The sequence below is a fragment of the Schistocerca cancellata genome, chromosome 6, assembly GCF_023864275.1.
Source record: "Schistocerca cancellata isolate TAMUIC-IGC-003103 chromosome 6, iqSchCanc2.1, whole genome shotgun sequence".
NCBI lineage: Eukaryota > Metazoa > Arthropoda > Insecta > Orthoptera > Acrididae > Schistocerca > Schistocerca cancellata.
Genome location: NC_064631.1, coordinates 420,673,965 through 420,688,210, shown reverse-complemented (window position 1 = coordinate 420,688,210; position 14,246 = coordinate 420,673,965). Strand labels below are relative to the sequence as shown.

General features: G+C 40.6%; 1 protein-coding gene across 1 annotated transcript in view; it reads left to right on the top strand.

The window, feature by feature from the left end:
• LOC126190864 (aspartate aminotransferase, mitochondrial) overlaps positions 1 to 13,449 on the top strand; it is a 72,150-nt gene extending 58,701 nt beyond the window's left edge. Inside the window, exons 8-10 of the mRNA XM_049931459.1 lie at positions 6,192 to 6,342; positions 12,548 to 12,703; positions 12,818 to 13,449. Of these exons, the coding sequence (XP_049787416.1) occupies positions 6,192 to 6,342; positions 12,548 to 12,670 (274 nt within the window). The 3' untranslated portion in view covers positions 12,671 to 12,703; positions 12,818 to 13,449. The remainder of the gene's footprint in view (positions 1 to 6,191; positions 6,343 to 12,547; positions 12,704 to 12,817) is intronic.
• The last annotated feature ends 797 nt before the right edge of the window (positions 13,450 to 14,246 follow it).

Genomic DNA, 14,246 nt, shown 5'->3' with positions numbered 1-14,246 from the left:
CACATCATATTTGAAAGGATCCATTCATAAAAACTCACGAAGAATGGAAAAAATCTAAAATAATTGTACTGCTTCATAATTTTTTCACTATGTATTGATAAGTATTATTTCAAAAAACAAAGATGATGTGACTTACCAAACGAAAGCGCTGGCAGGTTGATAGACACACAAACATACACACAAAATTCAAGCTTTCGCAACTAACGTTGCTTCATCAGGAAAGAGGGAAGGAGAGGGAAAGACGAAAGGATGTGAGTTTTAAGGGAGCGGGTAAGGAGTAATTCCAATGCCGGGAGCGGAAAGACTTATCTTGGTGGGGGGGGGGGGGGGGGAAGGGAAAGGGCAGGTATATACTCGCGCGCTGCGCGCGCACACACACATCCATCTGCACATACACAGACACAAGCAGACATTTGTAAAGGCCATTATTTCAATTTTATATACATTTTAGTGTAACCATTTGTCTGAAAAACTTGTAGAATTAAGAGTTCTCACGAAAATTGAATTTACTTGTCAAGTTTGTGGAACTCTGATAGACTTGAGACAATTGAACTAGTCATTGAAGAAAAGAAATGATCAGAGATATTTTGTTACAAATCACTCTGAAATTCTGCCCTTGGAAACACAGTTATGAACTTGTGTTAAGGAAAGATGTCAAAAGACACTGAACTGGTTTACTGTTGGTTGCTCAGTTGCATCTACCTCCTGCATGTTTGCCAAGCTTGGATATCTTTATTTTGGCTCCCTATTTCCCTTTGCACAGTTTACAAGGGCACACTTAATATTCACATGAAAGTTTGTCCTGTAGCTTTGAATTCATTGTCATCTGGGCATAATTACCGAGGCTGCGGCTAAGCCATGGTTCCACAGTATCCTTTCTTCCAGCAGTGCTAGTCCAGCAAAGTACGTGGGAAAACTCTTGTGAAGTTTGGAAGGTACATAAAGTACTGGTGGAAGTAAAGCTGTGAGGGCAGATTGTGAGTGTTGCTTAAGATAGCTCTGTCGGTAGAGCACTTGCCCATGAAAGGCAAAGGTCCCCAATTAGGGTTCCGGTCCGACACAGTTTTAATGTGCCGGGATGTTTCAAATCAGTGTAAACTGTGCCATATGGTGACAATTCATTCAGTTTGTGAATTATTCACTCAAAAGCAAAGGTGTCTTTTCAGTTGTATAAAAGATACGAGGGTTAGAACTTTAATAGAGGCAACTATTTATTTACAGCTTGTGCAAAATACATACGTGTTTCAAAGTTTTACTGACCTTCAGAGTAGTCACCAACATTGTGTATAACCCGCTGCCAGCAATGTCGAAGTCGTAGGATACTTTTGGCAGTGCCAGTTATGTTGACAGTTTGAGCGGCGCGGCTATTGCCCGACGAATTTGTAGCAGTTCTGAAGCAAATGCTGTGAAGTGTTTCCTTCAGTTTAGAAATAAAGTTGAACTCGCAAGGTCTTAGGTCAAAGGAGTGCAGCAGGTGTAGAGCACTTAGCAGCCCCATCAGTCAAACAAATCAATAACAGCTTGTACTGTACGTGCTTGAGCATAGTCCTGCAAAATGGTCAGGTTCTGCAGAAAGTGTCATCACTTCTGTCTCTAAGCTGGTCGTAGGTTGTTTTCCAAAAATGAACAGCATAGAGACACAAGTGATGACACTTTCTGCAGTCAAATTGTGAGCCCCTGTAAGAAGTGTGAAACACCACATTTTTCTGCATGAACTACTGCGAGACATGCAAGAAGAGAGTCGGTGACATTCTGGGAAGTACTGGCAGGGATGTGGAGCCATGCCAACTCCAGTGCCTTTGAGCAACTGCACCATGTTTCTCGTTTCAGGATCCATGGCGTGAACAGGCTGAATGAAGTGGTCCCACAAGTTCTTGATTAAGTTTAAATATGGGCAGCTTAGTGACCAGAGAAGTATAGTAAACACATTTTGGTGCTCTTTGGACCATACATACACTGTGAGCTGTGTGGTAGATGCCATCATTTTGAGGAAAAAACAAACTTCATGTAGGTGTGGACATGGTCACCAAGGACAGATGCATACTTGTGCTGATCCCTTGTGCATTCCAAAATATCATTCTGAAATGCTGTGAAAACATTACCCAAACCATAACACTTCCTCCTCTGGCCTGGACCCTTTGCTTTCAGATGTTTCACACTGTATACACAAATGCCCCCATCTGTCCGATGGAGCATGAAATGTGGTTCATCTGAAAAGGCCATCTGTCGCCACTCAGTGGATGTCTTGTTGCAGTAAAGCATGCAAAGTCCAGCCTTCATCGCCGATGAACAGCAGTCGGCTTGGGTTGAACTAGGTGCCTGCTGCAAAGACCCATATCCAACAACTTTTGCTGAATGGTCATTGAGGGGACACATTTGTTAGTCCTTTGCTTTAGTCTGGGTAGTCAGTTCCTCAACAGTTGTAAGTCTATTCGCCCATAAACATCTCTGCGGCTGTCGTTCACACATCATCTATTGCTCATGGTGCACCACAGTTGCTTTGGCACTAGTTTAGGATAGCGCCATTTTGCCATGCAAGGTACACTTTAATCATGGTGACACACAAATTTTACAGACTTATCTGTTTCGGAAATGCTTTCACTCTTGGCTCAAAAGCCAATGATCATGACCATTTAGACATAATATAAACGACATCTCGTTGAATCAAGTGTACCGCTGGTGGTCTGCATTTTTCTAACACAATATTTCGAGATCGTACCTTGGCGTCTTCGTCAGGTGCTTCCTGTGACTGAACGACACTGACCATGACCCATATTTTGTCTGAAAGATGTCTGACGTTCCCTAAGCCGTCTGTTCCTGTTGTGACCATGTCGGTTGGTCGCCAGATGTTCCATCTTCCGTCTTCACCCACTTCTGCTGTTTTCCAAGGTGGTGGCTGTTTCATGGGGTACCTTACTAGGTCTGCGCCCACGAGGTGCATTCCTAGCACTGTCGACAGACTGTTTTTGCTGTTGGTGACCGTTCAGACTTTCTCCAGTGCCCCTGTCATTCTCCTGGTCTTGTGTTTTCTTCAGTTGTGTTTGTAATAGGTCCAAAGCCGGGTTCCACACCGTGCTGAGTTGGTATCCAGCTTCCCAGTTTATCAAGTTCTCTCTCATCTTGATTTTGATCGATTCAGTTATGACGCTATCCCAAAATTTGGGGGTCTGAGATAAGACCCTGGTTTTATCATAATTCCTAGTGTGCTCAAGTTCCAAGCAATGTTCTGCTATTGCCGATTTAGTGGCTTGTCGTAGCCTGATATGCCTTTGATGCTCTTTACATCTTTTGTCAATGGCCCTGATGATCTGGCGAATGTAAGACGTACCACATTCACATGGTATACGGTAGGTACTAGGTTTTCTCAATCCCAGATCATCCTTAACCATTCCAAGAAGCACCCTGATCATGTTTGGTGGGCAGAATGCACTCTTGATATTGTGCTTTTTCAGTATTCTGCTGATCTTGGGAGATATTGGTCCTGCATACAGTAGAAAGGCTACCCTCCTGGTCTCCATCTTGTTCTTCTTCCTCAGTATCAGGTTGCCTGGAGAGATGTAGCATCTTGCAGATATCCCTTGTTGAGTATCCATTGTCTGGGAACACTTGCTGTAGGTGTTCTAACTCTACTGCCAAGCTGTCTTAGTCTGACAATGTTTTGGGTTGGTGAAAGTGTTTTCAGCACCCCAGTCTTCTGTGCCGGATGATGGCAGCTGTCAGCCTGTAGGTATAAGTCGGTTTGTGAAGGTATTCTATACACACTATGGCCTAATGTGCAGTCTGTCTTCCTTTCCACCAGGATATCCAGGAAAGGAAGTTGACCATTATTTTCTAGTTCAATTGTGAACTTAATGCTGGGGTATCTCGCGTTCAGATGGTCAAGAAACTCTGTGCAGTTTTTCCCAACCTTTGATTTGAGGATGAGGCACTTCCGACTGCTGCCTACAAGCCGACCTATTTCTTTAGGTACCTTGATGATATGTTTGTCATCTGGCCACAGGGTCGGGAAAAACTGCAGAGTTTCTTGACCACCTGAACTTCAGATACCCCAGCATTAAGTTCACAATGCAACTAGAAAATAATGGTCAACTTCCTTTCCTGGATATCCTGGCGAAAAGGAAGACAGGTTGCACATTAGGCCATAGTGTGTATAGAATACCTTCACACACTTACTTATACCTACAGGCAGACAGCTGCCGTCATCCAGCACAGAAGAATGGGGTGCTGGAACACTTGGTCACCAAGCCAATACACTGTCAGACTAAGACAGCTTGGCAGTAGAGTTAGAACACGTACAGCAAATGTTTGCAGGCAACAGATACTCAACAAGGGACATCTGAGAGGCGTTACATCCCTCCAGATGACCTGATACTGAGGGAGAAGAACCAGAAGAGGAGACCAGGAGGATAGCCTTTCTACTGTATGCAGCACCAATATCTGCTAAGATTAGCAGAATACTGAAAAAGCAAAATATCTTGACTGTGTTCTGCCCACCAAACAAGATCAGGATGCTTCTTGGAATACTTAAGGATGATCTGGTATTGAGAAAACCTAGTACTTACCATACACCATGTGAATGTGGTATGTCTTACTTTCATCAGACCATCAGGGCCATTGACAAAAAATGTAAAAAGCATCAAAGGCATATCAGGCTATGACAAGCCACTAAATCGGTAATAGCAGAAAATTGCTTGGAACTTGAGCACACCATGAATTATAATAAATCCAGGATCTTATCTCAGACTCCCAAATTTTGGGATAGCGTCATAACTGAATCTATCGAAATCAAGATGAGAGAACTTTATAAACTGGGAAGCTGGATACCAACTCAGCACGGTGTGGAACCCGGCTTTTGACCTATTACAAAAGCAACGGAAGAAAACATAAGACTAGGAGAATGACAGGGGTGCCGGAGAAAGTCGGAACGGTCACCAACAGCAAACGCAGTCTGTCGATGGTGCTGGGAGCGTGCCTGGCGGGCGAGGACTTACTAGGGTACGCTATGAAACAGCTGCCACTGGGGAAAATAGCGGAAGCGGGTGCAGATGAAAGATGGAACATCTGGTGACCAACTGACAAGGTCGCAGTGGGAGCGGATGGCTTAGGAAACAACTTCCTGGCAGATTAAAACTGTGTGCCGGACCGAGACTTGAACTCAGGACCTTTGCCTTTCACGGGTAAGTGCTCTACCAACTGAGCTACCCAAGCATGACTCACACCCCATCCTCACAGCTTCACTTCTGCCAGTACCTTGTCTCCTACTTTCCAAACTTTACAGAAGCTTTCCTGCAAACATCGCAAGGAAAAAATCGATTGAATAAAATTTGGAGTTTCAACCTGGAAATCTGAAATCTTGCGATGAAGCAGTTGCCTCCCTGTTTGTGTCAGTGTTGTTGTTAAACACTTTAATATTTGTGAATTTACATTATTAATTCTAAAAGTTCCAACACTCTGCTTAAACTGCTGAAATAATCCAAACTTTACAGATGTGTAGAATGATGTTCCACAAAACGGATTAAAATTGCAGAGAGATGACACACACGCAGGCTCAATAGTTTCTGTTTGTGTGAAATTTGAAGGCTTGGTTTTACTGTAAGCTTGTATGTAAGTGAACAGCAGCCAAAGTAGAAGCGTGAAAGAAATTGCTAGTATAGAGTCCTGGTATCAAAAAAAGCAAAATACCATATGCCACCCCCTTGCTCCCCTTCTTTCTCTCTCTCTCTCTCTCTCTCTCTCTCTCTCTCTCTCTCTCTCTCTCTCTCTCTACACCTCTCTACTTGTTTTCTTCATAGATTGTGGCTGGGAAATCTGCTCCTCATGTGTCTTCTGCAGTTTCATGTAAGATGAGATATCCGTAGCTCTTCCACTTCTTGTTCTTTGTTGTTCTTCCTTATAACAACATTGTCCTGTGTTGATTTTTTTGTGTATTTATTGTAATTGGCCTCATGTAATGAATATGTTGGAGTTGTATAAACATAATAAATATTAAGTAATTTAGCAGTTTATGTAGGCTGCTGTGAAGTTGTTGCACCATACTGAAATAAGTTTATGAACCGTAAGCATCTTGTTCCACCCACAGATGAACAATACAGAACAGAGAAAAGAGACTTGTGTACCATTTCAATGTAATTATTTTTTCATACAGAACCAAATATGTATCATTTTACAATAATATTTTGGCATTTTTAAAGGCTGAAGGACGTGAAAGGAATGGCAGACAGAATCATTTCTGTGCGCGCACAGTTGCGGGACAACTTGAAGAAGGAAGGCTCCACCAGGGACTGGTCACACATAACTGACCAGATTGGCATGTTTTGCTTCACAGGCATGAACCCACAACAGGTGAGAAGATTTTAGCATTTCCAGACATGCAAAATTTAAGATGATGCTAACTATTTTACATTTACTGTGTACATAACTTTTTCTTTAGAATCTATACATTCTTTGATTGAACTATGGGGGTTTTGAAGGGTTGTGGTTTCTGCTGAAGAAATGTTACATTGTATCAGCACGTGAGTAAATACTTGTAGCAGGCTGAATGAAAGTACCTTTAGGCGGACAAGTTAAATCTCTACGCAATATTCCTTAGAAGTTGTTGCAAATGGCCAAAGAAAATGTTTCTATAATTACATCTACATCTACATTTATACTCCACAAGCCACCCAACGATGTGTGGCAGAAGGCACTTTCGTGCCACTGTCATTACCTCCCTTACCTGTTTCAGTCGCGTGTGGTTCGTGGGAAGAACGACTGCCGGAAAGCCTCCGTGCGCGCTCGAATCTCTCTAATTTTACATTCGTGATCTCCTCGGGAGGTATAAGTAGGGGGAAGCAATATATTAGGTACCTCATCCAGAAACGCACCCTCTCGAAACCTGGACAGCGAGCTACACCGCGATACAGAGCGCCACTCTTGCAGAGTCAGCCCCTTGAGTTTGCTAAACATCTCCATAATACTATCACGCTTGCCAAATCACCCTGTGACGAAATGCGCTGCTCTTCTTTGGATCTTCTCTCTCCCCTCTGTCAACCTGACCTGGTACGGATCCCACACTGATGAGCAATAGTCAAGTATAGGTGGAACGAGTGTTTTGTAAGCCACCTCCTTTGTTGATGGACTAAATTTTCTAAGGACTCTCCCAATGAATCTCAACCTGGCACCCGCTTTACCAACAATTAATTTTATATGATCATTCCACTTCAAATTGTTCCAGACGCGTACTCCCAGATATTTTACAGAAGTAACTGCTACCAGTGTTTGTTCCGTTATCATACAATAAAGGATCCTTCTTTCTATGTATTCGCAACACATTACATTTGTCTATGTTAAGGGTCAGTTGCCACTCCCTGTGCAGAAATTTGAACTGGAAAGCAAACGTGTAGCTGCAATTCAAAAATTCATTCACCTGTTCATGCCACAAATTTTAGGGCATGAAAGTTCCTGGGCCGATCTTGAACAGCTAACTTGGATAGCTTGTGCGTCAGAGCTTGATACAAAAATCTGTGACTAAATAATAGAAAACCCATGAGAATGGGCCAAGTTGTAAAACTGGGTAGCTAATCTCTTGCCCCAAGGTGGTTATTATATAGCTTCATTGAAATGTACACGTGATTATTGTAAACAATTAGCAGCATTCAAATTTTCAATCTATTTATTGTTAATCTGACTAGTACTCTGTGTTCCTTTTACATTGCGGTTAGTTTTGCCACTAGTTCATGTTGTTATAGGCTTAGTTCTTCCTTCCTGATTATTCATATTTGTTACTACTATTCCAGAGCAGGCTGAATCTACGGTTTTTTCTAGTTCTCTGATTCCTTCTCTTTGTTCTATCTTCTGCATGGAAGCACTTCTTTGTTCTGATGTAACAACACACTGGTCTTGCATTCAGGAGCAAGATGGTTTAAATCCCCATCTGACCAACCAGATTTAGATGTAACATGGGTTTTCCTAATTCGCTTAAGACAAATGCTTGGTTGGTTCCTTTGAAAGAGCATGACTGATTTCCTTACCCAGTCTTCCCTAATCCTAAATTTGTATTGTCTCTAATGACCTTGTTGTCCCTTCCAACCTTCTTTCCTTCATTCCAACAGCATGGTTCTTTTGGTTCCCATAGTTCTTTACTTTTATATCATCTGTTGTTCTGCTGTCCATTTTCCGGATAAATGTGCCTAATCACTCACCTTGAAATCCAGGCCATTCTCTTCTGTAGTCGCAATGTCCTCTTTCAGATCTGAGATTTCCTTCCAGATTATCTCTTCTGCAGTTTGACAGTCACTTCCACCTAAGCAACACATCTTTTCATGCCCTCCCCATTTCCCCCCCTCCCTAAAACATTACATGCTTTTCCTTGGATTTTGGCAATATATTTAAAAATAAATTTATATGTAATTAGTGTGGGAATAGGTGGTTTTCACAACAAATATGGTACATCTTGTCAACAAATTTTTGAGTGCAGATGCCTCTGGCACTCTAAGCAGCCATTTGCGCCACTAGATCCTTAAACTGGCCCTGCTTCTGCCACCCCTCTTGATCACCTCACCCATCGCTGTCCATTATTTCCCCCTATCTGATTCAAACCTGTTCAAAACGTTTTTAGTTGTTGATTGTTCAGCTTAAAAATTTCTCCTGTACAGGTGTTTGAACTAAAATATCGATCAGGGATTCTAAATATGACCGTGGAATTTTGTTTCCCTACAGATTGATTTAATTATCCATTAGTCTTCTAGTAGTTAGGTACATTGAGTAATGATATTTGTATTTAAATTTTTGTTTTGAGCAGCACTGCACTGTAGTAACTTGTGCTTGAATAGCTGATAACTATTCATTTCCACAGACATGTCAGTACTCCAGCTTATGGTTTCACCATCTGAATAGTTACACAAAATGAATTTTTTCCTGCTCATTCTAGTGAGTGTACCTTTGCAAGCCCTTATGAATGAATGGGATGCAGATACCTTTTTGTTAAAATGATTCTTATGCATGTTTGAGGCAAGGCTGCTCCCACTTTTGGACTGGTTATGACTCTCTCTCTCTCTCTCTCTCTCTCTCTCTCTCTCCCCCCCCTCTCCCCCTCCCCCTCCCCCCCTTGCGAATCTGGCTATGCTAGTCCTCATATTTTGATATTTTGTGTTTCAACTTACGTTGACCTAAAGCATGATACTGCAAGGAAAAGGAGAGAATGCCAAAATCATGATACATGGATAATTACTAGAGCTGGTTGCAAAATCCAAGTACAAGGGAAGTATGGTATGGGGGGATCAAATATGAATGGGATTTTTGTTTCTGAACATCAGTAATTGGTAGAACTGGCCCCACTCTTCTGCTATGTTTAGGCGGGACTGTTAGGAGTGAGGAGAGCGTGGTTTTAGATATTTCCCACCATTTCATCAGTAACGCTCAAGATTTATGAGCAACAGGTGCACCCCCTCTATTGTGCAATGCATAATTATCAAATTTCTTGCTTGTGAAGGAGTTAACAGCAGTGGAAATTTGCCAAAGATTGACTGTACAGTTTGGTAATAAAACATTATCAAGGACGCGCAAGTTTGCCTGGCATAAAAAGTTCAAGGAAGGACAAGAACGTGTGGAAAATCAGCAACACGATTGCTGTCCTTGGACCAGTATTACAGAGAAAAAAAAAAGTGCGCTTAAAAACATTATTGACAACGATTGACAGGCGATAGTATCAGAGAAATTGCACAAAGAGTTGGAATCAGTCACAGGAGCTGTCAAGCAGTCACAAATGACCTACAGCTCCAGGTGGGGTCCCTAAACTTTCGACCAAAAATCTGAAGTTGAGATGTTTGGAGGTCTGTCAGAGGCTTACAGCTAGGTTTGCAGAATAAGGTGATGCATTTTTGAGTCGGATCATCACCTGTGATGAAACGTGGGTTCACCACTACACTCCAGAATCCAAACAAGCCAGTAAGGAGTGGCGGAGGAAAGGCCAGGCAGCACCAGTGAAATCCAAGACTCTACTGTCAGCTGGCAAGGTTCTTTCAACCGTTTTTTTTTAAATCAGCGAGGCATTTTGCTGGTTGATTTTTTGCATGAGCGATGCACAATCATTGCTGCTGACTACTGTGAACAAGGTGAAAGTTGCATATTGCTGCAAAGGACGAGACCAATCGATTCGACAGGTCATCCTCCTCTACAACAATGTGCGACCCCATACTGCAGCTCTGTCTCCAAGCTACAGGAAATGCACTGGACTACACTTGATCATCCTCCTTACAGCCTGGAGTTATCGCCCTGCGATTTCCATGTATTCGGACCGCTTAAAGAAGCTCTAGGAGGGCAATGATTGAAGATGACGAGAATGTGGAAGGCTTTGTGCACAACTGTCTGGTGACATGACCTAGTTCTTTTTATGAGAGGGCATCAAAAAGCTGCCCATGTGCTGGGACGAATGCATTTCCAGAGCTGGAGACTGTGGAAAAATAATTTATAATTGCCTTGAGATTTTTCAATAAATGAATTTAAATAAAAAATAAAATCCCATTCATATTTGATTCGCCCTCGTAGAAGACCTAAGGTGTGATGCAAACATAAGGCAGAGACTAATAAGGAAGCATTGGAGGCTGTCAATGAAAAGAAAGTTATGTGGACCACTGAATAAAAATCCGAGGAAGAGAGAGGCCAAATACAGTATATGCGACATAGCTTTAAACAGAGCGAAGACATGGACGTTCTGAAAAGATAATTAAAGAAGATTGGAGGCACTGGAACTGGGTGTGTGTAGGAAACTGCAGGGTGTAGCTTGGGAAGACTGGGTGAGAAATGATGTGGAGTTAAGAGGAGCTGGAAAGAACAGGAACATGTTAGACGCATTAATAATAAAAAATTAGAAGAATTGGCTAGGCCATATCTTCAGAGAACTGTGCTTACTCCAACAAGGAATTGAAGATGATAAAGGGAAACAGAGGAGGGGAAAATACAACATGTAATGGATATTATCAGGGAGGAAAGCGATAACAACATGGATCTACAGAGAAAACCAGAAGACGGAGAAATGATGTACCGTGCTTTGACCTGCTGCAAAGTAGAACAGTTGCTACTGATTAACTTTAGTTTCTTGTCTTTTATTCTCGATGCCTTCAACATGTTTTTCCAATTTTCTGTGCTTTTCCAGTTGATTTCAGTCATCCTCGTGACTTGATAATGGATTTCCTCTACATGTTAAACAGTGTTATATCTAGTGTTTCTTTGGTCTCTAATCTATGCTCAGCTTCTGTTTTCCCATAGACCTCTAATTCTTCCTGTTTTTTTGTGTTCTACCATCCTGCATAATTCTTGGACTTCCAGCATTTGCAGTTATCAGTTATGTTATAGCTTTGTCTTCTTTTTCTCACTCATGTATTCCCTTGCCTTACCTTCTTCATTCCTCTGCTTCATATATTTCTGGTGCTTTAGTTTCCGTAAAAACCCTGAAACATTTCAGTAATATCCAGTGTGGATTCTTTTGGAACACTCCTATTTCCAGATATTTTATAAATTTTATAAGAGCCCCTTCCTGTGGATTTTGTGAACGAAGTCATTCTAAAGGCCTAGTAGATGCTACCAGGTCTAGTTTTCACTTTTGTGATTGACATAACTGTGCAGAACAGTATCAACCCTTGAATTTCAGGGTTTGTGCCCATTTAAATGTCACTGGTATTGTAAGTAGGGTATGTTTTGCCTAGAGACTTTGTGCAGAATGCCAGAAAACTGTCGAAATGATTAATGTGGGATATTTCATTGTCTACTTGACCTCTTATTTCTACTTTATTATCTCATGCTCATTAGACCTCGTGTTGAAATTTTACTTCTTCATACTGATAAGGCCATGGTTAAACTAGACAGATACTGTGAAACACACAAACAAAAAATCCACGTAAGACAGTGGCCTAATACAGCTCCTTTCAAAATCTCCTCACATAGATGTTCTAAAATGTAAAAAACTCTTAGTTTGCTTGAAAAATTGTACACCTGATGCTGCCCCTCATGCCTCAATTGTTCCAAAGAACCGATTTAAGTCAGTCGTGGCTTGTGTACTTTGGAGTCGACAAGAAACATTTCCTGTCAAAACAATACAAACTGGGAAAGAACAAATAAAATAAGGTGAAATACAGTGAAAGAAAATCATTTACACATACAGTTGGTTACTGTAAGAGTGCAGATATGAACAATGAACTGTGGAAATCAGAGAAAAGACTGGTGGATGGCCAAAATTTGCAGATTCCTGGATTTTGAAGTAGTTCTGAGGACATAACATGAAGTTTTGCTGTTGCAATAAATATAGAATTCTAAAAACATTAATTGCCATAAATGCTGTTGGTTTATTTGCAGCTGGAGTAAATATTTTACTTCATTTAAATGGACTTGGAGAAATAATTTTTTACACTGACAGCTGTTTGATAAATTATTGTACACTGCACCTTTTTCATGAGGTACTAAAGGAATTATTGAAGAGTTGGCTTGAGGCAGCTACAATTTAGAGTTTCACCTTCAGTAATTTATAGAAGGTTGCCTGTTAAACAAATAATTAACAATTTTTTATATCTTTCAGTCAGAACGTCTGACAAAGGAATTCAGTATCTACCTCACGAAAGATGGCAGAATTTCAATGGCTGGTGTCACAACGAAAAATGTTGAATATCTTGCCCATGGAATACATCAAGTAACAAAATAAAATGGTGTATGCTGCACATGCTGATGAATTCAGGTAACAGTGCTTCAATTGACATATCAGTTAGTATCATTACAATGTTTGTTAATGATGTATTTTTTGCTTTGCGTTTTTGTCGTCAGAAATAATATGAACTGTCTTTAATTACAGGTTCGAGCAAACCGATATTTTAGACAACCAGTGAGATTGTGATGTGTATTCGTGTTATCTTTAACCTCTTCAATGACAAACTGGAGGTGTCAAGCAATTTTTGTTAGTACTTTGTTGTGAAAGTGTTTCCTTGTGGGTTTGATATTATAGTTGTCTTGAGTAACTTTTTACAGCAGAAGTCATTTGCAATTATAGGAGATATGTGCAAGACTGCTACACCGCATTTTATGAACTTTTTCTAGTCTTAACATGCTTCAAATAATTGTTTTAAGTGCCACAATTATAGACGTGTCTTTAGGCATTGATTATTTATGGACTTTTTCTAGTGTTAACGTGCTTCAAATAATTGATTTAAGTGCCACAGTTACAGGTGTCTTCAGGCATTGATTTTTTAAGAAGAAAAATGATTATTTTTTCCAAACAGTCAGTGAACTATGTTGCATTAACATTAGTAAGCTTTTGCATTTATTAGAGCATTTTATTATATTTGTATTAGTTTATTAGTTACGCTGGCAGATCTTGCACATGTATAATGTATATAAATGTAAGTCCCTCAAAAAATGTGATCAGAAGCTCAGAGATGTAATTATTGTTGTTATATGAAATAGAAATTTTTAAGTTACAAATTAAAACAGTGTTTTATTGCTTCCTGTTGTGGTATCAAATTCTGTGTCCCAAATTCTGAGTGATACATGCAGCTGCATAAATGCCTTTAACTTTAAGTACTTCCTCCATAGTTTTGCTCTCCTGATATTTTTCTTTTGCACATTTAATGTATTTTGTGATTTATTTCATTATTGACCTAAAAGTACTAGGCCAAATCCCAGTCACTGACAAATTATGAAAAATAACCACAAGTTTTGGGAGCTGAACACTTCTGGCAGTCACCTTCATTCTACCAATAGCCATCAGTCTTCTTGTCCTAGTGAACGGGGGAATAATAGGGAGGAGCCGAAAGAATGAAGAATTACTGGGGAATATTAATGCTTCAAAGAAATAAGGGGAGAAAAGCTCCTAGAGTTCCAGGACAGGTTTCAACTTATTATAGTGAACACACATTCATTAACCACAATAGAAGGGGTAATTACAAAAGACAAAGGCATAGGAAAGTATCTATTGGACATCGTGCCTTGACAAAATGAAGGACTTGAAAATACTACAGAGTACATCCATTAGCATGCACAAGAGGGTAGATTGTTTGAGGGGAAGATTGTAATACACTAATAAAGATGGACTACAAGCATAGTGAAACCAGAGTTACAGCACCTAATTTGAATAATCAAGAATGAAGAAAATAAAATTGTGCAAAACGGTGAACTGTGAATCCTGCAGCATAGGTGTGCCTGGGCATGAAGCAGGAAGTGTGGTGAAGCATAATTGGAATGGATAAGAGATCACCAGAAAGAAAAAGGTGACACTGCATAAAGGA